The 27149-nt window shown below is 41.7% G+C and overlaps 1 protein-coding gene across 1 annotated transcript in view; it reads left to right on the top strand.

Annotated features, from left to right (window-relative positions):
* Positions 1–27149, top strand: part of ADCY1 (adenylate cyclase 1) — a 156591-nt gene that overhangs the window by 41894 nt on the left and 87548 nt on the right. Inside the window, exon 2 of the mRNA XM_075052153.1 lies at positions 9128–9277. Within this exon, the coding sequence (XP_074908254.1) occupies positions 9128–9277 (150 nt within the window). The remainder of the gene's footprint in view (positions 1–9127; positions 9278–27149) is intronic.

Consider the following 27149-nt stretch of genomic DNA (forward strand, 5'->3'; position numbering starts at 1 on the left):
TGCCAGTGCTGAGTGCTGCCGTGCCAGCCATGCCAGAACTTCAGTGTGAATTGGAGTCAAAGGCAGCCGAGTGGCACGCCACAACTGATATTGCTAAATGCGTTTTTCTCAGTCTCTCTGGCAGCAGAGTGCCAGCCACACTTCGCTTTCATTTGGAGGGGTGTCCAGTACACTTGGAATAGACTGCCCCAGGGGTGGAAATACAGCTCCACCATTTGCCATGGACTGATCCAGACTGCACTGGAACAGGGTGAAGGTCTGGAACACCTGCAGTACATTGATGACATTATTATATGGGGCAACACAGCAGAAGTTTTTGAGAAAGGGGAGAAAATAGTTCAAATCCTTCTGAAGGCCGGTTTTGCCATAGAACAAAGTAAGGTCAAGGGACCTGTACAAGAAATCCAATTTTATGAATAAAATGGCAAGACAGGCATCGTCAGTTCCCAATGGATGTGATCAACTAAATAGCAGCTATGTCTCCACTGACTAGCAAAAAAGGAAACACAAGCTTTCTTAGGCATTGAGGGTTTTGAAGGATGCATATTCCAAATTACAGTCTAATTGTAAGCCCTCTCTGTCAAGTGACCCAGAAGAAGAATGATTTTAAATGGGGCCCTGACAATGACAAGCCTTTGAACAAATTAAGCGGGAGATTGTTCGTGCAGTAGCCCTTGGACCAGTCCGGGCAGGACAAGATATCTACACCAGAGCTGGAGAGAATGGCCCTACTTGGAGCCTCTGGCAGAAAGCACCTGGGGAGACCTGAGGCCGACCCCTGGGGTTTTGGGGTCAGGGATACAGAGGATCCAAGGTTCGCTATACTCCAACTGAAAGAGATATTGGCAGCATATGAAGGAGTTTGAGCTGCCTTGTAAGTGGTTGGTATTGAAACATGGCTTCTCTTAGCACCCCAACTGCTGGTGCTGGGCTGGGTGTTCAAAGGGAGGGCCTCCTCTCACATCATGCGACTGATGCCACGTGGAATAAGTGGGTGGCACTGATCACACAACAAGCTTGCATACGAAACCCCAATCGCCCAGGAATTTTGGAAGTGATCAGGGACTGGCCAGAAGGCAAAGATTTCAGAGTATCACTAGAGGAGGTGACGTGCTGAAGGGGCCCACTGTATAATAGACTGTCAGAAAATGAGAAGCAATATGCCCTGTTCACTGATGGGTCTTGTCACATTGTGGGACAACATCAGAGGTGGAAGGCTGCTGTATGGAGTCCTATATAAGTCACAGAAGCTGTTGAAAGAGAAGGTGAATTGAGCTACTTTGCAGAAGTGAAAGCCATCCAGCTGGCTTTAGATATTGCTGATTGAGAAAAGTGGCCAGTGCTCTATCTTTGTACTGACTCGTGGACGGTGGCAAATGCCCTGTGGGGGTGGTTACAGCAATGGAAGCAGAGCAACTGGCAGCGCAGAGGTAAACCCATCTGGGCTGCCCCATTGTGGCAAGATATTGCTGCCCAGCTAAAGAAGCTGGTTGTAAAAGTACATCGTGTATATGCTCATGTACCCAAGGGTCCGGCCACTGAAGAACATCAAAACAACCAGAAGGTGGATCAGGCCGACAAGATTGAAGTGGCTCAGGTGGATCTGGACTGGCAACATAAGGGTGAGCTATTTATAGGTTGGTGGGCCCATGACAGCTCAGGCCATCAGGGAAGAGATGCAAAATATAGATGGGCTCATGATTGAGGGGTGGACCTGACCATGGACACTATCACACAGGTTATCCATGAATGTGAAACATGTGCTGCAATTAAACAAGCCAAGCGGTTAAAGCCTCTGTGGTATGGAGTACGATGGCTGAAGTATAAATATGCGGAGGCCTGGTAGATTGACTATATCAAACACCCACAAACTCGCCAAGGCAAGCGCCATGTGCTCACAATAGTGGAAACAACCACCAGATGTCTGGAAACACATCCAATGCCCCATGCCACTGCCCAGAACACTATCCTGGGCCTTGAGAAGCAGGTCTTATGGTGACATGGCACCCCAGAAAGAATTGAGTCAGACAACGGGACTCATTTCCTAAACAACCTCATAGACACCTGGGCCAAAGAGCATGGCATTGAGTGGGTGTATCACATCCCCTATCATGCACCAGCCTCTGGGAAAATTGAACGATACAATGGACTGCTGAAAACTACACTGAGAGCAATGGGGGGTGGGACCTTCAAACATTGGAATACACATTTAGCAAAAGCCACGTGGTTAGTCAATGCTAGAGGAGGGGTTAATCGAGCTGGCTCTGCCCAATCAAAACTTCCATGTACTGTAGAAGGGGATAAAGTCCCCGTAGTGCACATGAAGAATATGTTAGGGAAGACAATCTGGGTTACTCCTGCCTCGGGCAAAGGCAAACCCACCCACGGGATTGCTTTTGCTGAAGGACCTGCGTGCATTTGGTGGGTGATGCAGAAGGATGGGGAAGTTTGATGTGTGCCTTAAGGGGATTTGATTTTGGGTGAGAATAGCCAGTGAATTAAATTGTATGATGTTAATTGCTAAGTAACCCTGCCACTGTATGTCATCACTACTACAGTTGCTATATGCCATATCAATGGTATTACAGTAAGAATCACCCAAATCAACGAAGGATGGACTTTCATGAAAATCAGGCAAAGTGCAGCGGTGATGGAACTTGAACTGGCTTCAGCAGCTGGCACCCAGCAACTTCCGCCAAATTGACATCTTCAGCACACACACGGTGGACGTGGGCTGCACCAAATACACCAGCCACGAGCTCTGGAGGCAGCATGCAACAGTCCAACACCACACACAATCTCTCCTACCCTGAAAGACTGTTATGACAGATGGAGCCCCAAAGTCATGGATTAAATGAACTCAACGAACACGTTAGAGGGATGGCCCATAGACTAAGGGAATGGTATCTGTGTGTGTGTATAGGTATGTGTACATATATATCTCTGTGTGTGTATATATACCTATATCAAAGATAGGGAAAGTGGTGGTGATTAATTGGAAAGTGTAGGATCTGGGCATGACACAGATGGTATAGAATAAGGCATGGATAATGTCCTGGGTTCGGCTGGGATAGAGTTAATTTACACAAGAAGCTGTGAGGGGACACAGCTAGGACAGTTGACCTGAACTGGCCAAGGGGATATTCGCTACCATATGACATCATGCTCAGTATATAACTGGGGGAGGTGGCCCAGGGAGGGGGGATCGTGTCTTGGGGGTGGGCTGAGCATCAGGTTCTAGGAGGTGAGCAATTGCATTGTGCATCATTCACTTTATATATTCTTTTATTAGTATTATTGTTATTATTATTTCTTCTCTCGGTGTGTTGTCGTATTAAACTGTCCTTATCTCAACCCATGAGTTTTCTCACTTTTACTCTTCCTATTCTCTCCCCATCCCACCAGAGGAGTGGGGAAGGAGTGAGCAAGTGGTTACGTGGTGCTTAGCTGCTGGCTGGGCTTAAACCATGACATGTATTTTAAAGAGTGGTTATAAATTGTGTCTTGTACTTTGGTCAAACATGTATACAGAGGGAGAGACACATTGTGCATGTACACTTCAAAAAAAATGGCTGTGGTTAATGGACATAGCATTCTAGATAGCCCCAAATCTGTCTTCACTTGTATGGTTATAGACACCCCAGTGCTACTGTCTTTTCCCGAAGAGTGACGTTTGGTTTCATTCTACACATTACCACTGAATTAACTAGTTACTAATCCCCTCTTAGACTATGCTATAGATTCAGGAGGGGCACGAATGAAGACGGAAACCATGGAGAATAGCACAGCAGAACAATATTTTCTTAGTATGTGGCATAAACCATTTAGGACAAAAACTAACAAAAATGAGAGGGGTGTTTATTCAAAATGGGAATACTTTTATTTAATCTGGAGAAAATTTGTTTGGCTGGCTTCTCTGGTAGGAGGGTGTGCTTTTTGGGACACAGTCAGTAACAAAGGAGAAGTTCTCTGCTCCTGTGTTTACACTACTTTAGCAAATGGAATAGATGTAGTAATTAAGTGTTCTCAAAAGGTTGCAAAGTGAGTTGATTAAGTGAATTACTAAACTCAAAATAAGCATGTCAGGATCAAGATGTAATTGTTCATTCTCTTTTATGCAGTCTTGTTCTGTAAATAAAGCACTGCTCTAATGGTAACATTTTCCACAGCAGCAAAAAGAAACTATTTTTGTTTAAACTTGTAAAAGGTCTTGTTCCTGGTATCAACAGTTTTCATAAACAGCACAGTCTTGCCTTGCTCTTAACAGTTTTAATGGTGGAAGCACTGACTCATTTTGGTGAGCTGTTCATGACTCTTTCCTTAGAGGCATGCCTCACAATAGACATTTGTATTTTACAATAATGCATTTCATTGCCATATCTCAAAGTATTTTGACAGAATGAGTAAATGTTACATTGTCAGCATAACAGGAACAACAATAGTGGCATAGAAATTACTTGCAGTAAATTCAATGAACAGAAAACTGGAAGTAGAATTCAGGCCCTCCATACCTCTTATCTTATCAGGTAGCTGAGGGTTAAGACATACAAGAACCACATTGGTCTTGTCTTTTCTGCAAATTTCAACCTTCACCTGGAAATGCTGGCCACATTTCCTATGTATTCTGCTCTGCTTCCTGGGATATCGTGAGAACTCATGCTGCTGAGAATAAATTGAATATTGATATTAACCACTAAATTATAATCCTGAGAGTGGTTAACTATTGAAACCCCTTCTCAGTCCCATTCACACCACAAGCCCAGCTTTTGGAAAGCACAATGACATTCTGAGGGAGTCTCCTGAAGTTTTCTTCCCTGGTAATTTATATTTCTCATTTAGTCTACTTAATTTGGGTAGTTCAATATCCATCCACATGAATACCACTTTGTAAAAAAGTCTTTGAGTGATCCAGAAGTCATTTACACCTTTGTGAAATAGCCACATTTTTCTATGAGGCAATGTTGTGAGACAAACAGAAAGCTACTGCACAATGAAAACCAGCCTCAGTTTTGTACCATCTGCTATGCAACTGTTTACCTGATAGCAGAATTAGTCTGCTGAGTAAGCAGAGTCCTCTCAAAAGGCAAATAATAACACGTAGAAGAATTTTTCACCATTTGTTTGAGAGAGAGCAAGTGCATGCATGAATGCATACACGAGGATCCTTGCTTTGAAGGAAAAAGAAGCGGAGAATAAATCCTATCTGCACTAGAGATAAAAGTTTTGAGAGACTCTTCAGAGAGTCTCTCAACTAATCCCAAGGGACACTCAAGAAGTGGGAAATGCTTCTGGGGGAGAAAAAAGGAGATCTTTAATTGAACTCCTCAAGCCCTGTGTACATGTGTGCATGTTAACATGCTTCTTACCTCCAGAATTATTTGCTCACTCCTTGATGGGTGTTGCTGTATTGCGCAGTTTGAGTGGCCTACCAAAATGAACTTAAGACCCAAGAAAGTCAATGGAGATAGAAACAGGAGAGACAGAAATTTGGTTGAAATACCTGCTGGAGCTGCCAGTCCCTCTTCCGCGACTAGGCAGCCCACAGGAACTAGCTGTCTGTGTTGGAAGTCTGCCTTCGGGAACACTCCCTAGAGCCCCCACAAGGAACCATGCCGGAGTTCATCCAGTGAGAGAAAATGTACCCTCCTAAGGAGCAGAGAAGCTTAAAGCTCAGGATGTTGGTATTGAAGTGCAGTGGATATGCAGAATGCACAACACAAGATTCAGTGACAACAACAATTAAAAAAAAAAAAAATTAAAAAGGCTTTCATGACCCTGATGGCCTTTTTTTTTATTTTGGCTGACCTGTAATCTCATTATAAAACGAGAGGATAACATTGTTTGAAAGAGGTTGCAGCATAAAAATGTCTTTGAGTCACTTTGTGTTGCATTAAGTAAATTGTTTCTTTGGTAGTTCTGTAAATAAAAGGTGATGGTGAAACCTGAAAAGCACTCTTTTTGCTACCATGCAGTACTATAGTGAGTAATGTCGTAATGATTTAAAATTAAATACCTTGATATTTCAGCAGTTCTGCATGCCTCAGTACCTCTTCAAAGATCCTTAGTTTTAACAGCAAGTCTCTCAATCTTTCCTGGAGTTACAGCACATAAGGTGTGTAAGTTACATATGTATGTAAGTGTGTATATATAGAGGTACATATTTACATATTAAAATGTACGGGACCAGGAAATGTCATGCATTTGAGAAACCTAGAGAGAGACAGAAGTATGTAGCTTGCAGTTGGGGAAAAAATAGTAATTAAGCAGAAAGCGGGTTGTGGAGGAAAGGAACTCTTACCTCAGGAGACAAGCTGCCCTACTTTCTTTTCTCACATTTTGAAATCCATGAATCTTTTACTTGCTTTATCACTTTCCTGATTCCCTGCAGGCCAGAGCTGACAGCTAAGCCTCTGTTTTATCTTAAACTGTTCAAAGCATGTCGGAAAATGACTTACCCTGCTGAGTCTGAAAGTGGCTGCATGATTGCAGGAACCCACCTACTGGTTACCCCCAGTCCAGGTGATCACCGTTGCTTGAGTGAAATCGTAATGATAGTCCCAGAACAGCTGGCAGATTGTGACAATATATGGTCTTTTACTGCTTCCAGTTGAAGACCAGAGACGGAGTTGATGGGGTTTTTTATTCTTTCTAGAAGTAATTATTCATGTCTTGGGCCACTCTGATATCAGTGCATAACGACAGTACTAGTTTTTCACCCTGTATTATTAACAGCTGTTTTGTATATGGACAGGGTCAAGCAGTTGCGCTGGCTGTAACTGTCTTGACTGTTTATTCTGTGGGCTCTCTCTGCTGACTTCGAATACGGCCTTTACAAATCCTTTCTATTTTTATTCCGTTGCACTTCTGAGAATTAGCTTTAAAATACACTGTTGTCACTACACTTCAGCACGATAAAATGCAGCTATAAGGTGAGTGCAGCCACATTCATGTCTAAAAATAGGATTCTACTGGAATTCCTACAGTAATTTCTTTTTAGTAGGCTTTAACTTGTGCTGAAAATTGATAAACCTCAAACAGTTCTCTCTGATGAAGCAAAATAAAGCAGGATAGGAATTGCAGACTGTTTATGCTCAGCCTGTATCATGAAATAATATGCTCGTGTACTGCTTTTCATCTTCGAAGTTTTACCATCTGTATTACCATCTCTGAGAAGTGACATGTAAGTAACTGGTATATGAGATTCTTAGGTTGAAATTCATCTGGCTAATGACACTGGAACCCGCATTTTGCAGTTCTCAGGAGGAAGCTGTAACACCGTTCTTCACTGGTGTTAGATCTTGTGAAATAACTGTTTCTTTCTGGGTATCTGAGGAGAAAGAAAACACTAATGCTAGGCACAGCTCTCTTTATTGTCACAGGGTATTTTTTTTGATTTTGCACTGGTGAGAATGTTTGCAGGGAAGGTGTTGTTGACGTCTTGTTAACTAATTACAACCAGGTATGAAAGTCAAAGAGGATTTCTGAATACGTGAAAGTCTGGACAACCCACCCAGAATGAAGCTTTCAATTCTCCCCACTATACTGAGATCACAGGGGGTGGAGATGTATACTGCCATTAGTTAATCACATCAGAAACTTCCTTCTTATTTTTGTAGGGTGAAACATTTTCCAAAGGCTCTCCAAAATCAGCAGGGAGTTTCTGGATGTCATTTTGGATCTTTGCTTACCATATTGGCTGAATTCAAGCCTTCAACCCTAGGCCCGTTAGTCACTAAGCATCCACTATGATTATGTCAGTGGTTTTATTTTTCTTAAAAATTGTGTTGTTGGCACAGCTGGACTTACTACACAGTGCAAACAAGGGGAGTGGTCTCCTCTTCAATTTACTCTAGCAGATCATGCAACAGTAGACATGTAGTACCTTGAAATGTATACCTTGAATTAAGAAACAAATATCAGTTATATGGTCTTTATGAACTATTTTAGGTGCATAGGAATTTAACATTAATTGTGTTACTTGCTGTAATGTCTTTCTTGGCTCTTACTACACCCAGTCTTGTCCAATTTATGTGACAGCTTATTTCTGACTTTTTGGAATTTATGTGTCCCGTGAATCCTTATCATCATGCTGTGGTAGTAACTAGAGTAAATATGGAGAATGAGACTGAAAAGATACTGGGTAAACAGGCCTTACTGCCTCCTTTCTAAACAAGCAATGCATTGCATTGCAGAATTCCCCATCTGAAGACATGTTTCAGACATCAGAGATGCAGTGAGAAACTTGGACAGGATTGTCTTAAATAAGGAGGTTGTGTGCAAACCACTGTTGAGTTATTTAGGTTAGTTAACTAACTTTATCACACACTGTAAAAACATTAAAAAAACCCAGAAGGGCAATTGGGTCATTTTGCTGTTCTTCATTAAAGCACTGTTCATAGAAGTAATTCCAAAGTAATTAATTGTCCCTGCTTATAGCATTGCAGTGGTGCTTGTTTTGTGCCAAGGGCCATCATTTGAAAGCACTCAGCACCTTCTGAGAAGTCTGCTACAGGATAGCATCAACAATATTTTGGATGATTTCTCAAAAAATACAGTATGGTTGCTAACAGTATAGATATGGGAAGAGAAGCAGATTTTCCAAGTGCAAACTGCACAATATCAAAGCTTGGGGTACCCAGCCACACGTTTTGATTTAGTCACAGGTTTTGTCACTTCCTTGCTTCTCGACTATAAAAAAAGGGAAAATAATACCCTTACTTTATGAAGGCATTGAAAAATAATTTCAGTGTTCCAGGCATCTTGCAATTGAACAAATGCTGAAGGTACTGTTCTTATTAGATGGACAGATCTGCCAATGGGCTGATGAAAGAACCAATGCTCAATGAAAGTCATAAGCTTACAGATCATTGTAAAAGAAATTAACTTCAGCAGATGTGAAGTTTTGTGTTATGCAATATTGCTTGCCCAGACTTGTGGTAGCTGCTATAATTGTTTCACTGCATTTGGGTTGTGGGAAGGGGTATCAGTGACATGGCTAGTGAAGCAGAATTTTTAAAGACAGTGGGGGGGGGGGGTTGCCTTTTTTTTTTTTAGTTTTGCCGAGTAGGAATGTAAAATAAAAATCTGTATTTTAAAATATTCATTTATTTTTCTTTCTTTCTTACAGCTTGTGGCCAATGCAATCCTTTTTGTCAGTGTAAATTTGTATGGGGTCTTTGTGAGGATTTTGACTGAAAGGGCTCAGAGGAAGGCATTCCTTCAGGCCAGGAACTGCATTGAGGACAGGCTGAGGCTGGAGGATGAAAATGAAAAACAGGTCAGTTTTTAAGCCTTATTTCTTTTTCTCTGTTTCTTCTGAGATGACTGTAGTTATGTGAACCACAGGTCAGGACATTACTGCCAAGTGCACGATAGGGCGTGTGTGCATTTCCATGGTGAAGGGAGGGAGCTGCCTCCCCCTGCCTGCTGCAGCTCTTCCTCCCCAGCACATGCTCTTCGCTCCTCAGAAGGTGCAGCTGCCCCACAGCCACTGTCAGCTCCAGGACCAGAGGGGATGTATTTCAGGGCTGAGGCAAAGCTAACATACTATTCCAATCTAAGATCCTGTTTTTTTTTCTGCATGGATGTTTTGGGGTGGGTGTTAGATATGCTGTAAATACTTCTCTTCTGGCTGTGTGTGCTATAACCTGTTTGCATTCATGACACCTGTTAACAAAAGTCAACATTTTGGGTTCAAGGGACTGCACTGATATACATGAATAACTGTGATAACAATCTATTCCTTCTCTCAAAAGCCACCTTAGCAGTTTGATGGTTTATTTCACACAATTTTATCAATCAATCTTGCAAGTAGATTTGGAAACAATGAGAAAAAATGCTATATTGTGGAGCTTGCTGTTGTTACTCACAGGTCTGAATCTTAAACCTACTAAGATCTGTTCATCTGTAAGGTTTGGGCTAGATTTTTCTTTCTTTCTAGGTGATAATAGAGAGCCACGATGGCATACATAGATATAACTCCATTGACCTCTGTGAAATGATGGTAACTTATGCTAATAAAGCCCTTAAGTGGTATTCAAACCTTGCTATACAAGATGTCAGGGTCCTCAAAGCTTGTGTACCTCCCACACTTTTACTTCCCTTCACTTGCAATTTCTCTAGCGAGTTTATTCCTATGCATGAAATAATGCGGGTCCTTAAGTACTTTCTGTTATGAATTGAGCGAATGCATTTTTATGACCTGAACACACTCTGTAATAAGTAGATGTCTTCTTTGAACAACTGCATATCTTTGCTGGCTGCGTAAAAATGGTATTAGGATCAAAGCCTTTAGGTTTGATTCTGGTCTTTTGTAATCTAAAGCTGCAAATTTTCAAAGGCATAAATGTGTCATAAGTGAATTTCCATGGGATTTAGGCAACCCTGAGATTTGTGCCTTTGAAAACCTGCTTCTGGGGTCCAACATGAAAATAATATTGATTTTTGTGTTTCTTTAGTTAGCACATTAGCAATCTGTCTTATTTTATATTTTATCCATGCATATAGAAACACGAGAAAGAAAAACCAAAACACGAGTACCATTACTGTTAATAGTATACCTAGAGAATCCTGCAAATGTTTTCCCAATGCAGCATACAGGTCAGTGAAGAGAATACACTTTTCTCCTATGCTTGTGAAATTAACTTTATGCAACACAGTGTAAAACTCAATACAGTAGTGAAATATGCTAATTAGCTGTCAAAAATACCACCAAAATACTTTCTGTGGCTGCTGTCATAGTACATTAGAATACCTCTAAAACCAGGGTGAGAGTTAAGACATGATTACAGGCTACAAAATTATTCTGCAGTTGCTGTAGCATAACATAGCCCAAGTTTCCAGCTGGCAACACTCAAGAGTCTTTGAGAGGAAAAAAGATGTTGCTGACCTAGTTCAATTTTTGTGATCATTCCTGTATTTTGTTCTCTGAAGTACCAACATTACATGTTAAAAAGGACTGAATTTTTTCATCAGACTTTCTTGTCTCATTCAAATGCTCTGACCTAGATACCGTAGCCCTTTTACATTGAGAATTGTAATCCAAAATGCTAAAACCTTTCCCTGGTATTTCTGTGCAAGTCTCTAATGGGAGAGGAAAGAACATGCTCTTGGCTTTTGAACATACACTGCCTTCTGGAGTTGAAGTGTTGACTGTGTGAGACAGATACCACAGCTGAAACTGTAAGTGAGATTTCTTCCTCTGTGTCCTACTTACAGTGGTTCTTCTCATGTAGGATGCAGTTGTAGTAATAGTGCCACATGATAATTTTGATAAATCTATTTTTACAAGCAAGAGCTAAGATATCATGTTGTAGCATTTTTGGAGTCATCACATAGGAGTTTGCAAGTAGGCTTTGGAAGTGTTGCTGAGGAGAAGGGGAGCAGATGGACTCTCTTTATTTTAAAATTCAATTTAATGTTCACCCTGTTATCTGTGGTCACAACAAATAACTGGCCTCCATGGTGGCATCATCCATTTGTTACATTGCTGAATGTTAGACTGCAATTCCAGAGTAACACCAGAAGTGAAGGCCAAGTTTTAGACCATGAGCGAATAATTATAATCATTCACTCGGGATAAGCTGCTTCTCTCATTATCTGTAAGTCTCAGCAGCAAGACCATCCTCTGCAGAGCAAGCAGTTAAGAATAAGTATTGTGAGGTGGGTCCCGTTCCCTGCAACTGCACTTGTTCTGTTCCTGCTCAGTCAGAGCACCTGAGCACTCCCTTTACTCCCACTGCACCATCCCTCTGTGTCCACTTTGTTCATTCCAGATCATCCTTTGCCCGTGCAGCAAGCAAGGCTTTGGCACCCTGCTTGCTCCCTGGAGGACTCCGGCGTTAGACGTCCCTGCGGATCCTGAGGGCAGCCTTCAGGCAGGGCTTCAGCCCTTCCCAAGTGAGCAAGCAGGGACTGGAATGGGCTGGTCATTCAGCGCAGACAAAGAAGTGATCTTCTGCTGATTCAGGCTGCTTGCTGTCTGATTCAGAGGGGAAACCAGTAAGGAAGTTGTGGCTCACTGTATATTAATTCCCAGCGTGGCAGCTCCAAGGAAGTGGTACCACTGTAATTCCGGGGTCATCTTAATTTGAAGTGCAACGGGACCACTCTGTTCAGAGGCCTGTAGGCTCCCATTTTGCATTTTTCTCGTCTCGCTTTCAGCATGTGTTATAGTTTTGTCCTCCCCACAGTTTCGTGATGGTGAATTTCACTCTAATTATGCACTCTGAAACAAGAACTTCCTTTTATTTGTCATAGACTTGTCTGATGACTTGATTGGGTGTTCTCTAGCTCTTGTTTTGTGATAATTTGTGAGTAATCATTCTGCAGTAACCTCTTCCGTGCCACTCACAACACTGTAGACTTCTCTCATTACCCTGCTCATCTCTCCTTCCAAGCTGAAGAATTGTAGCCTGTTTAGTCTCCTGACATACGGAAGCTATTTCCTACCCCAATCTTGCCAACTTTGTAAAGAATCTCACTCACATCCCCCTCCCGCCCTGCCCTGGAATATTTTAATGCAAATTCATGCATTGGATTCAGAGATAAAGCGTATAATTTCCATCAGTGAAATGCACTTGTTGCAGCACAGGCTGATGTGAAAAGTGCCTGTTGTTTCCATATGAGGAAGGATGGAGAAATGTTTGACTTCATGCAAACCTCCAAAGCCCACAAAAACAGCTTAGATAGATATCTTCACTGGTTTTTAATTGCATAAGTACATGCAAATATGTTTGCAAAATAAAGACCATCTTTCAAGCAACTTGTTTAGATCTTTCCTTCCCTCCTAAATGTTACTTTTGTACTTGCTCACAATTAGAACATGATGGTGGGAAAACAACTGGAGAATAGCAAAGTCTCCAGTATGGGGGATTGGCTATCTTAAAAACTATTAATGAATTCACATTTAGTCTGTCAAACCATTGGGACTGCATAAATTTATTTAGTGGTGGCACGCATCTTTCACGAAATAGTTATGTACCCCACTACAATGCATGAAATTTAAGTTTATTACAGGCTTTGACATAAGAAGCTGAAGGAAGCACTAAAAACTACAAGGAGTTAGGAAGCACTGGGCTGAGACAGCCCGCTCTGGTTAGCCTCAGGGCCAGAAGCATGGCACTCCAGGTAGTCTAATTAGTTTTGCTGAGAGGTAGGGTTTTTCCCTTTGCTAGTACAACACCATGCTACTGCAGTAATGCTGGTTCCAGGAGACAGACTAGCACCCCAGTGTTGCTCTGCAGTGCTTCCGTACATGTTCACCAGATCATATGAAGCTACCTGAATTCTCTTTATGCAATCCTGAATTGTGCATACAAATGTCTGCATGTATATGTGTATGCATTCCAAGTGTCTGCTGTATTTTAGGGCAGTATCCTTAACATATATAGTATTGTAACTGGGACATCACCGAGTCAGAGATTTGATTAATAACTATTCATGGAAAATTAAACTGTGGCAGCAAAAGATACCGCGAGTCTTGGTGCAGAATACTTTGAACTGCTGCTTAGGGCATTTTGGGTTCAAATTCCCTGCTGGGTTCAGGTCACCCTTCAAAACAATTTAATCTAGATATTACACATTTTGGGTATGCGTACTACCTCCTGTACCTTTGGGTAAAAGGATGACACCCACAGCAACCCACCAGTGGTTTTGTCCGTTATGTTTAGTTTCAAGCATCTATGAAAAAAGGGAAAAAAATAGAACATTATGTTTGAATAAAGCAAACCATGTTGGACTTCATGCTGGTAGTGGGTAACAGGTTGCTGGGTTTTTTTAATTCCAATTCAGCAACCAAACTGAAGAATTAGTTATTTGCACAGCCTCAGGCAGAAGTAACATCTAGGGTGCCTGACAGCATGCTTATCAATGCATAATCAGTTTCTCCTTATGTTTCCCATACTTTTTATTCCCAGAATCCTGCATCTATTTTCATTGCAGTGCAGAAGAAAATATGAAATTTATCATTAAAACACAGGCCCTGTTTCCATAATCAGTCATACTGGCTCTGTGCATCAGCAAATCGCCCTGCAGCAAAAATTTCATCTGGATCATGCGTGGGCACAAAAACATGTTCTTGTCAAATTATCTAGTGTGCAACAGGGAGGTGGTCCTGATTTCACACAAACTGCAGGGCGAGAGATGATGCCTGATCCTCTGGAAAAGCTAGCCAGTAGAATCTTTGAAAAATGTAGGTGGACTAACTAATTTTAGCTGACAGGGTGAGCCTGTACCACATTAGCGCTGTATTCTGTTACAAGGAGGCTTAAAATTGAATGTATTGTGTCAGCGAACCACAGCCTTACACAGGAAAGTCCACCTTCAAAAATCTATTTGTTCTGTTCTAGGATGAGGGAAAAGAGAAAAGGAGTGTTAAAATTTCAGGCTCTCGGTTTGAACTGCTGGGCTTCATGCCCACTCGTGCAGGCTGGCCAGCTCTGCCTCTTGGCCAGATAGCAGCAGCAGCAGAGATGGGAACTTCTCCTGCTCTCCGCTTCGTTTGCCACCTTTGGCTGCTGAGATCCTTACACAGAGCTGAGATGAACTGTTGGTTACCTTTATCCTGCTACATGACACCCCTGGTCCGTCTTCCACCTTTCTCAGGTAAAAGGAGTTGCGGAGGCCCATTTCCCTCTCCCACACAGCAGTCATTGCCCAGGAGCTTTCCACTGACTAGCATATGTTAGTCCCCAGTCCTTCAATAGTCATGCACGTGTCTATCGTTCTTATAGCAAATAATAAATCTGGGAGCTACTTGGGTTAAATGCAAACCTTCAGCTTCGACCTGCAGCCATTAGGAACTGCCTGTTACCCCTTGCAAGGCAGGGTATAGTAAACAAAGAAACGTGCTCTCATTTTAAAGTTCTATTGCACCTCTTTTTATGCAGAATAAACTTCTCATCTGAATACGGTTAGTGCCAGAAGCTGCGTTGTTTTGGCATACCATTGGCATTCTTCTTACCTAACTTTGGCCAACTAAAAGTGAGGCCTGTCATCTAACCTTTTAACCTCTAGGCAGTAATCCTTAGCAGTAATAGACACATACAAGGGTAGTTCATCCCTTCTCTCCTGAACAGCTTGCTGGAGATCAGATGAGGTTTTTTCCTGGAAGGGGTTACAGGGGACACCAAAGCTTAGGGCCAGACAGCTGCATGATAAGAGAGAGACGTGCCTTGCACTGGACTTGAAATGTCGAAATGTAGAAACTCAGTAAGACACAAGAAAAAACATACAGTTGTAAATCAGACAAAGTACATGCATTTTAATTGCGTTGTAATTGTATTACTCTACCCACATGCCTTTAATTTGCAAAATGTAACATATGGTATTATAGAAAAATCGATAAGAGCCTTTAAAAAGCCACACTTACAACAGCAGGCCAGATCAGTACTATAACAATTTGGTTTAACTTTATTTCACCCCTTGAAACCTTCCTGATGTTAGTAAGTATGTCAATTAAATTGGTTATCAGCCATTTCATTTTTTGACACAAGGCGTGAACTGTGGCAACTGAACAGATTTCTAAAGAAGAAAATAGGGCACATGAAATTTGCTTTTTAGTATAAGTCTATGTAGTCACTCATACTCAAACTAACAGGGGGATGTCTTGGACTGCTGTTTGTTGCAGTTTGTTTTTTCTCATAGATGTGTGTATGACATATAGTCACGCCACCTACATTAAGGTCTTACATGTTGTAATGGATGCTGGCTTACATTGAGTAGAGTAGACAAACATAAATAGATAAGTTAAAAAATATAGTTGTATCATTTTAAAACCTGTTGATACTTTGGCCGTTAGGAGTTTTGAAATAAATATTGGGTAATTACGAATATGTTCTGCTTCAAAAAACTGTCAAGTAAATATGCTGGTGGTCGACTCTGTGAATTTTTCAGTTTATTTTTCCAACTTGCTCTGTGTATTTTCCATTAGAGAGAATGGAGGAGGAAGTACAAACAAGAGCACACAAACCTGTCATTAGATGATTAAAAATACACTACCATATAGTTTTCAATAGGTAGCATCATGGATAACAGTTGCTAAGGCAAATTATCATAGAGAAGAACACTGGCTACAGTGCATCAGATCCTTAAGTTAAATAGTAAGACAAATACTTCAAAAGCAATTTCTTAGGGCTGATTTCTAAAGTCACAGCAATATCCATGACAGCAGTGCTGTGACTCAGGCAGTGTTTTTATGTATTTTAGTAGGATGTCACACTATAAAGTAATGCAACCTCAGGAGTGATTCCTGACGTTCTTCCCTCAGCAGTAGGAATTCATAGGGAACTTTAAAATATCATTAGGAAAGTTCTCTTACGTGTATTCTTATTGTTGTCCACAGATTTGTTTTCACTTCTGGAAGTGTCTTAACTCTAACAAAAAGCTAGCTAATGCTTTAACACAAGCTTGACACAACTTTTCCTGTGCCACTCTTCAAACGCAAAGCGGTTCCACCGTAGACCAGCAGCTCTGCCACAAAGGTGCTTCACAGTACAGCAGCTGGCCCAGCCACATGTGCAGTTTGCCAAATGGTTCCTGAGTTGCTATGTTACTGCTTAAGCACAGATTATCTTCGTGAGCAGGATACTGAGCTGGGCACTTTGCTTTCATCCCAGTGTGTGACAGTCAGTACATGCTGTTTGCACACATAGACTCTCATAGACGTGTTGCCGGTTCCTTTTGGTCAACTTTCTGTGAAGGAAGAGAGCTAGACCACATCCTATTAGCTGGCAAAAAAACCACATTCTAAGGTAAATTTTTTTTTCAGGTTTGCCATTCTAGAGTGAACTTCTGTCTGTAACGTAATTTAAATTCTTTCCAAAGTTTCTGTTCCCCATTACCTCTTTAATATAAACTGATTTAATTTGGAATTAGCTTCCCTTCAGGAACATTTGATAAGGAATTTCCAGTTTGACAAGGTAACAATGAACTAAATCCGAGTCACACTTGTTATTTTAAATGAGTGAATATACTCATTGCTTCCATAGCGTGTTTGTGGTTGGTCCTTGTTTTCCCTCTTTGGAAGGCAATGAGATTTTGTGCTGATGGGTTAGGCTCATTTCCCTGCTCTGTGAAGACAAAATGAGGACAAGTAGCAAAGGACAAAGGCTTTTAGTTTTTCTAATCTAGATTAGAAAAATTCTAGGTTTTTCAAAGCAAAGTGTTACATCTTCATCTCTGGAGATCATGGCATCTACTGTGTTTTCCTGTTTTGCACTGTGATTTGCTTTCATATTGCTATTCTAAAGGCATCTGTGGTTTTCGAAAAAGGAACTGCTAACTGCTTACCACTTAATATGTCTTTCTTAGGCTCTAAAATTACTGCTTTTGACTTCAGGTTCCTGTTTTCTTAAAATCCTTAGTCTGCTTACACCCACTACTGAGGTCAGTTTCTATCACTAGCAATCAAGAAGTTTATCTTTACTGAAGAGTTCTTGCTTGTTCCACCACCGGCAAAAATCTGTAATAAGGGCATGTCCTGATATCGAGTGGCTGCTGCAGCTCTAAATGTATGCTGTGTCAGACAGTGAAGCACCGGTACTAGTGCAGCAGCGTGTCCTTAATATTCCTCTGATTCTTCCCCCACTCCGGACCCTCAGCTGCAGACTGTCTGCTCCAGCAGCGAGGAAAGAGTCTTGGAAACGCCTGCGGCCCTTCTGCCCTTGCTCCCCGGCGCCGGCCCCATTTCTCGGCAAGGTGCAGAGCAGACCACAGCAGGTTTGCCACGTGTCTATGGGGAGCTGGTGGAGAGATCGGGGCTTTGGAGGAGTGTGGTGAAGGACGATGTCGTATCTCACTGGGCAGAGGAAAAGAAGAATGTGCCACAGTCCCGGTACCATCTCGGGCTGTAACATGTAGCATGTTCTTTGAGAAAAATCCCACTAGCTGGGGACTGGAGGGTTTGTGAGGGCAGAAGAGCAGGGGGGGATGCATCTGCCTTGCTGAAGGTTGAGCTCTGTGACTTTCAGTTCCTGAGGATACGTACGTGCCTGGCGCGAGTATTCAGTGTTACGCTGGTGGAACAAACCAACGTGGCTGTGGACTGGAAAGAGGTGAACCTGTCACTGCAGAGGAAACTTAGTACAGCAGGGGTAAGCCAGTGAAGCCCTGACTGCTCTTCCATTTACCCTGGAAAGGGGTAGCATCGGTGAAGCTGATGCAATACCTTTTTCCTAGCATCTTCAGAAGAAAAGAAGAGCGAGAGATACAATGACAGGATTGTTGTCCCAGTCCTGTTCACGGTGGAACACATCGCTCTCTGCGACACTTCAGCCTCTAGCGAACCTGGGCTCACGTGTCTCAGCTGCAGGCCTGCCTAGGAGTTGCATTAGCATGTCTGTGCTCCCTCTGATCACGACATGGGCAGATGATTGGTACTCTTTCTGAACATTTTTAAGGCCCCTCTTTATTTGTACCAGAAAAGCCTTTTTAATTAAGAAATTAAATTTTTGGAACTTGTGCTTTAAGTGTGTCTTTTTGGTTTTAACATATATACTCAACATATATGCATACTGTCAGTGCTACTATAAGGGGATCATTTCACTGAAAGATGAAACCTGGCCTTCCTGAGTCTGCAAGAGAATGGGCAGAACATTTTCTTTCCACATAGGAAGATATAGAACAGTATGTTCAGTGGCTGTTCTGTGCCAAAGAAAGTCTCATCTTCACTGATATACCCTCAAGAACCCACTTATCAAAATTCCACTGGAGCTTGATAGAAACAAGGACATTTATTAATCTAACATTTAATTAGGAAAAACTTCAAAACCTCCCATTTGACTTTTTCTTGGTTTTCCTAGCAGATATTTTCAAGTATACCATATTACTATCTTCCCATACCCACTAACCTTCTCTAAATGTTTCTGTGGTTAGTAGCATGTCTTTGCTGACCCATGTATCTTTTGAACAGAACAGAACAGTGACCAAGACTAAAATAAGCAGTTTGTGTTGAGACTATATGCTTCACCTCTTAACTCCAGTTCCTCAAAAGAAGAGCACTGAGTTGGAGCTTATTTCAAATGTGTGTTTTGAGGATATGATTCCATAATTGTTGATCATTCTGTCAGTGGTGGTTGCACCCAAGGGAACTTTTCAGACCTCTCTTTTCCTTCCCCACGTTCATTGCAGAAAGGCAAAGAGTTTTGCCACTACTCTGTTTTTTTCCCCACCTTGTCTTGCTTTCCTCTATCTGTTTCTGCCTTCATGGAGCGGAAGAGACAAACAATGTGGTGTTCCACACCTAGGTTGAAGGCATCACTTTGAAGAGATAATCACTGCTGGAGTCGAGAAGTACCTGTCCCTAACAATATACTCCAGAAATGCTATTGTGCCTTCTTCCTTGCCAAGCATAAGTAGGGTTTCAAGTTATCTGCTCTAGAGAATGGTCTGATTATATCTGTATGGCTACTTGCCTGCACTATAGTGAGGCAAATAAAGATGGCTTAAGTATAAAGTCACTGGTTGGTTGTGTGAATTTAGCTGCTTCTCACTCAAGTTTGCTGCCAGTAGGAAGATTTCCGTTAGCTGAAATGAGTGTCGTCTTTTTCCTGTAAAGTTTTCTGTGATGGTTTTGTGGAAACATTGAATTTTGCCAGTTAGGTTTCAGAGAGAGTGAGTACTGCAGATATGGGGTGAGAGTAAAAAGATTAATGATAGGCTGATGCTCCAGTCATTTATTCATTGCCAGTTTATATCTGGTGTCAATGCTGTTAGCTTGCCTTTCTGAAGATTAATCCTTACTGGTATATTTCTAGAGCATTCTGATTTAATACATAGGAGGGCAACCAGGAAAACAGGCTATGGTTTTTATACTTCCTAGTTTCCTTGTTTATCCTCATAGCCTTTCTCTGTTCTTGTTCTTGTTTGAACAAGATTTGTGGAGCTGATCGCAAGGTATCCTACCAGCAATCTTCCAGTCCATTCTGGAATCACACTTGCCTTTTTCGGGTAGCATCACACAAATACTCCACAGTCATTCAGTGGTCAGTGGGTATCTGAGGCTTTTTCACTTGCAGAGGTTTCCAACTCGTTCTCTTTCCTGTGTGTTTGTGGATGGTACCTAAAAGGCACAATGTACTGCTGGGGTTTTCTCATTCTTATCATTCCACTTCTTGTGTGCTGTCCTGTGAACTTTGTACCTTCGAGCAGTTTTATGGTCTCTTTGTGCCCGCTCTCCAGCCCGATGCTTCTGCGCTCGCTCCATGCTGCCCATTGCTCTCTCTGTTTTAGCCAAGAATTCACCCTCCCCTAATTCTTTCACGAAGTCTTACCTTCTCCATTGTCACTAATAATGTTCCATGTGGAACCTATCGGTGCCTCATTGAAGACCATGCTGATGATATATCCTGCCTTTCCTTTATTCAAAGAAAAACAATCAGTTAACCATAAAAAGGTGTCAAATTGGTCTGGTACAGTTCTGCTCATCCTGAATCCATCTTGCAGTTCATACGTAGTATATTGATCATCTACCATAACTGTACGTTGTTAGTCATCCTCTTACTACTCAAAATCTGTGCATTAGATGGCAGCTTTATGAATGGTCTTTTATGATTATGATTGTAATAATGACTTACTTATAAATACAATTTTTCAAGAAATCTCAGGAACGTTCTGAAACATTGCCACCTTGTGGCTTTTAAAAAATCACCATCTTTAACAGTGGTTTTTCTTGTACTTTGTTGGAAGAAAAGGCATAGCATAGTTAATTTAAAATAATTCACTAATGAAATCTGCTGTCTTTGTTTTCCAGCTTACAAGAAGTGTAAATGAATCCTAGTAGTTTTACACAAAGTTGTTCTTCCATGCATTGCACTAGGCTTCCTTTTTCTCCCATTTTTTTTTGTTTTCCTTACAGGGAATTAAAATGGCTGTGCGGTGTAATATAGGGATGACAGAGACTATGAACTAAGCAGTAGCTTTTAAAATTATGCAAGAGTGAACTTATCAAGGTATAATTAGGTAGCAGGTGGTAATATTTAGGATGTACTTTGGAGTTCCTGCTGACTAAGTAGAAGCTGAATCTCAAAATTATATAGATGAGTTGACTTTGAAACAGTCGTATTAATATTTTATATGCATGTCTGAAGCTTGTCTTCTCCAGGAAAAAAATGATTTTTAAATATGTTGGCACTTTCCGTACAGTATAGCAATAACAAAAGAAGATCTGTGGTAGACTGCAAAAATTGGTGGGTTAGATTTCATGTTTTGTATTGTAAAAAACCTTGCAGAGTAGATGATCAAAATACTCCTTTCTTTTGTGAGCTCCTTTTCCCATTTGTCATCATTGTTGGAGTGTTACTATACCAAACAAAAATATTCATATTTTATCAGCCAGGAAACAAAGGTGCCAACCCTGGTTTTGTTACAGGCTTCTTTTTTCTTTCTTTCTTTTTAAAGTCCCTATAAAAATGCAAAAAGCAGTGGACCATGGCCACGCAGTCCATCCCGAATAACATGGTTCAGTGCCAGGGAGTGTGAGAAAGGACCAGGATCCAGAGTGCTCTCCAGAGTCACTGCTTTCCCCAGCGTCACTGCTTTCCCCGGCACGAGCTTGGGAACCGCGGCGTCCCGTTCTGAGCAGGCTCCGTGAGGCAGGGGGCTCTGCCCATGCAGGCGCAGGGCCCAGGGTACCTGGTGGCGAGGCGCAGGGGGGACCCGGCGGAGCTGGCTGGAAGAGACGGAGTTGCATCTGTTACAGCCCTGTTCTCACGGGACTGAAAGGCATGCAGATCAGTAAGTTCTTCTGCAGGGCCCTTCAGCAGGTCCAGACTGCGGCTCCCTTCTCAGAGTGAATTCCGGTGTATGTGCGTATACAGTAGCGTGAGAGGACAAGGAGCAATGACTTTCAAAGAACCAGAGAAACGTGAGAGCCCGCAGCTTGGAAGCAATGCTACAGTTCCTTTGGTTGCTTCTCTTCCATATCTCAGAAAAAATGGCAACAACTGATTCCTTTGATAAAATAGTCAGCACTGACTATAAATAAGATTTCCATTTGGTTTTCTGTTTACCTTATATGATAATCGACAGGAATACAATTTAGCATGGAGAAGCACAGCAAGTGCATCCAGTTTATGGGTAGAAAGTTGTGAGAGGTCATCCAACTGCACGGCAGGCAATGGGAAAGAGGAGAGGATGCTGGCTGAGAACATTAAGACATTTTTCTGCATTTCAGCCTTCTTTTCTGATGAAGGGAGTGTGGATTCATAAATGATTTACAACTTGGTGAAGGAATTTGAAAATGTATCATCACAGTCATTTCCCATACAGATGTCAAAATAAATCATTTTGTACAATAGGAATGGAATGTGGTATTGGACTGTATAGTATTGTTTAGGGAGCTGCATGAAATGATTGTAAAACAAAGTGAAAATTTCAAAGGGACTTTTAGAAAGTCATAAGTGTTTGGAAGAAGCAAGCAAGACAATGATTTTCAAAATGGGAGGGGGACAGGCTTCTTCATGTGGAGACAGGCACAAGACACATATTAGGAACCTGCACTGGGGACTCCCATAGAAGCGGAGCCGGTGGGAGAAGCTGCCTGGGCCGGGGATGGGGATGGGGGAGGGAGTTGTGCTGAGAAGCCTCCAAATTGGGGAAAGCTGAAGACAGCTTTGGGGCAAAACAGAGCGTGCGGATGATGGAAACTGTTGCTTCAGCAGCCTCTGTGGTCTGCTCGCCTCTTTCTGCTTCCCCTCGCAGGAGGGAGAAATTGCACCACCGCTGGAGGGTGCTGAGCCCTGAGCTCCCCTGCTGTTGCAGAAGCCACACTTGTGTGTGGGAAGGTGGCAGGATGGCTTCGGGCCTCCCCGGGAAGCCACAGGCACCCTCCACTCCTGATCACTGTGCTGTTGTCCCCCTTGGTACACAAGGGTCAGGAGGGACCTCTGGAGGTCATCCAGTCCAACCACCCCCTCGAAGCAGGACTGCCAGCAACACCAGGTCTGATCAACCGTGCCTTTGTCTAGCCAAGTCTTGAATAACTGTGAGACGACTAAAGTTTTTCCCCAGGTCCAATGCAGAGAATTGCAGTACAGGAGCTTGTACTTGCAATTAGGGTTGAGATTGTTCTTTTTGGCCATTAACAATGGGAACCGATTTGTTTTTCCATTTCTCTACCTTTGCGTATTTTCCTTCTTTGTCATGTGCTAGTTGTTGAACAGGGCCAAGGTAACGCTGAGCCATTCCTAATTGGCTTGGTATGCACATTTTGACTTGCCTTGGAGTCAAAGGAATGTTTGCTCCTTCTTTTATTTCTAGCAATGCTTCATTGCTGTGGGAGAAAGAAATCTGGACGTTTTTCTAAATCGAATGTCCTTTTCAAAATTAACTAAGTCTTCATTAATAGTACAGAAATCCTCATTAATGAGGATAAGACAGTTGGCAGAGGCAGCCCAGTTTGACATTCCAGATCCCAGGCAAGGACTGGCAATTTAAAATACAAATGAAGAATGCTGTGAATGAAGGAGATATAGGTCCTCATCTGTCATTTTCTTTTCTTAGTGAGCTTTGTGCAGGGAATGCAAAATCATTGACAGACAATTATAATTTCTGAAAAGAATCTTTTTTTTCAGCATGCGATTTCACTTTAGACCATGTTAATGCTGAGTGAGGATTTACAACAGAAGAAGAGAGTAGAAATTCCTAAAACAGTCTAAGTTGGTCATAGGGCCAAGATTTAATTTTCTGGGTAGAAACCAGCTGTAATTAGCCTAAAGAGCATTGTGGATCAGTGAGAAAGGTGAAAATGTGGAAACATTTTTCTCTCTACTAGGCCCTATGTTTTGGAATATGCCACATGTTGAGGCTACCTCAATATAACATCATTTGTCACAAGTAAGAAGGTCTGCAGCATGAGTGTTGTTTTATTCTAGTCAAAGTTGTTGCTAATTGATTAGTGCTGTCTCACTCTTTCAATTTTTTTCTGTCACCACCCGTCCTCATCAGAGGCAACAACCACTCAGGCATGAATGTCACCACAAATGGGACCGGCCTTGCTTTGGTGCTGTCACTTGTTCCATTCAGTGCACTATGCAGCAGTGCACATCTAGTTTTCCTTTTAGTCTGGTTTTCAGATTATTTTTATAATCAGATCAGCCATACAGAAGCAAATGAAGAAAATCTGACAACGATGGTAGGACTTGCAGAGCAGAGATCCCGGCGGAGACCTTTCCCAACCCTTCCCACGGCTGTGTTTGCCGTACATGAATTCACTCTTGCCGGTCTAAACTTCTGAATCCTTGAGCATTCATTCCTTAGGCTGACCTGAAGGGCGATACCGCTTTGCTTGACAGATGAGATTTTGCCCAAAATAAAAGAGACTTTTCTTATTCTTTTTCTAGAGAGCTAGATGCTGTCTTTCATTTATTTTGAGTGCTTCGATACTTTCCATTGTGGGGTTTTTTCTCACATTTTCCAGTCTCTCTTCCAGTGACAATTCTTTACAGCCACGATGCTGCTTCCCTTCTTGGTCTGAAAGGTCAGCAGTGGCTGCCCTTTGAGAGGGCCATAATTGAGTCTTTACTCGCTTGGAGAGTCTGAGGCTGCTAACCCTCTTTGTAAAGACTTTACAATTCTTCCTCAGTAATCTTTTTTTTTTTTCTTTTTCCCTATCTCTAATGAAAAAAGCAAGCCACCGCAATTTGATATAGGATTTTCATAAGCTCCCTTCAGGTCTTGTAATAGTCAAGCTAATGCATATAGGAATCACCGGTTTTGTAGCCTCCCTTACTATATCTGCAGGTTTCAACGCTCTCAAGTGCTGCATCCTGCATTTCTACAATGCTACCTTCACAGTAACGATTGTTATTACCTCCCTGGCTTTTGTGCCATTTGCTGAGCACTGCAGAAGTTATCTGTGAGTTTTTTATTCACATCTTGTATTGTAATTGTGTTTACAGGCCATATTCAGTGAGCATTGGTCTCTGCAAGAATCTGTCAGTATAATTTTTGTTTGGTTGTTTATCTTTTTGTTTTAGTCTGACTTTCTAGGAAACAGAAGCTGAAACCCCACTCTTTCTCTTTAAGAGCTTTGGAATTTACTTATCCATTTCAGCAAAATGACAAAGAACTTGTTTAATATGCTTACTTAAAGAGAAGCTATAGTGAACATTTAGTCCTTATCAGACATCATAAAATTGGCATCCAGGATAATACTTACGATATTCCAGCATCCTTTGGAGTTTATACCATCTTAAGCACCAGAGACTTTAATCACCAGTCCAAACTTCTTTCCTGTGTGGATTCTCTCTTGTCTGATAGGTGGTCAGCTCATTTTACAACCTCAGTATATTTCAGTTAAAACAGTAAATCAACTGCAAGACACAAGTAGTGGGCAACAGAGCTTTGTAAGATCCACTGTTGACAAAACTATTTGTTTTGGATTTTAACCCAAATTTTGGGTTACCCAAATATAATTCTGCTGCAGAGATATAAGCATACTTAATTAAATCAACATAAAAATTATAGTAATTAACCATTTTCTACCAAGATGTGAGACTGTTTGGTTAATCTGAAATTGATGTATGCATAAACTGTTAATAAATATTTAATTCCATCTTATTCTTTGCAATATTCTTAGTATACATACAAGAATAATAGGAAATATTAGTTAATGATCCTTAGCCTCTAGTCCACATGAACTGCCACAAACATATGAAGGAACTTTAGTCTAAAGTAAGTAGCAGGGCAGTTCTGCAAAGTTTAACTTATTCTTTGGTGACATAAATATTCAATGTGTCTTCTTCCAGAAGAAACTGTAAAATTAGAAACCCTTTGAGTATTATTTGGTGGTTTTGGCTGGTGAATGAATGCATGTAAGCAACACAAAGCACTTATCTGTGCAGATACACTCTTCTCAGTGTTAATTGTTGCTCTTTATTTATTTAATGTCATTTAAATAGAAGGAGGATGTGGTTTGGTCAATATCTGCACTTCTGTGATGTCTCGCAGCTGCCATTACGGTGGCTGTCGATCATCAGATAACAGAATCACAGAATAGTTGAGGTAGGAAGGGAACTCGGGAGGTCATCTGGTCCAACCACCCTGGTTTTCAGGATGAGCTGCTCCATCAGTTTGCCAGGACTCAAGGTGAGACCGACCAGCCTGTAGTTCCCTGGCTCCTCCTTCTTGCCCTTCTTGAAGGTAGGAGTGACATTTTCTTTCCTCCAGTCTTCAGGCACGTCTCCCAGTCACCATGTTTGATCAAAGATTATCGAGAGGCTTTGCAATGACATCTGCCAGCTCCCTCAGTGCTTGTGGGTACATCCCATCAGGGCCCATGGACTTAGGTATGTCCAGTTTGCTTAAATATTCCCTGACCTGATCCCCTTCCACCAAGGGTGCGTCTTCCTTGCTCCAGCCTTTCCCCGTTTTCTCTGGAACCTGGGATTCCTGAATCAGATCGGATGTGGTTATGTGAATTCATTCAGACTGTTGCCATGGCAGAAGCTAGTAGCTCTGATGGGTAAGCTTGGAACTGCATTTTAAACAGCAGTGTTTTAAAAAAAGTGTTTTCTGTGTGAAAACAAAACTTAAGTAGGTATCTAAGGACACCTCACAACACCTAAGAACACCTGCTGCAAGTTTTCTGGGTGGTACCTGTGAATGGGCCAGAATCTGTGGAAAAACTACATAGGCCCTTATAGTCAATACTGACGAGATCCAAAATGTTAGAGGTCCTTTTTATGCAGGTCAGTGACCCATGCTAAAAATCTCTCTGTGGATATAGCAAGAAGAGATGTGCTTAACCAAGGGCTTGTACTGATGCATCCCGTTACGGAGCTGGCTGGAACAGACATTGCCACACTGGATGAGATACCATTAAAACTGTACCTTTATTACTGTTCCGCTGATTCAGACAGTGGATAAATCTATCATCCACTCTTGCTGCTTAATAACCAGCTGTCATAGTCCTTATAATGCAACACTTTCATTAGATTCAGAAATAGGACACACAAAAGGATAGCAAATGATCCTCGGAAGTCTTTCCCAGACAGATAAATGCTACTAACAATAAAGTAAGTTGTTATTATTAGCATTGTGATGTTAATGAAAATTAGGGACAATTATCTGCTCTTGAAGCTGGCTTTTCCCTTTCTGTATAGTTTTTTGATTTTTTTTTTAGTGCAGAAGACTTAAAAAAGACACCCACA

This window comes from Buteo buteo, chromosome 20 (assembly GCF_964188355.1).
Source record: "Buteo buteo chromosome 20, bButBut1.hap1.1, whole genome shotgun sequence".
Taxonomy (NCBI): Eukaryota; Metazoa; Chordata; class Aves; order Accipitriformes; family Accipitridae; genus Buteo; species Buteo buteo.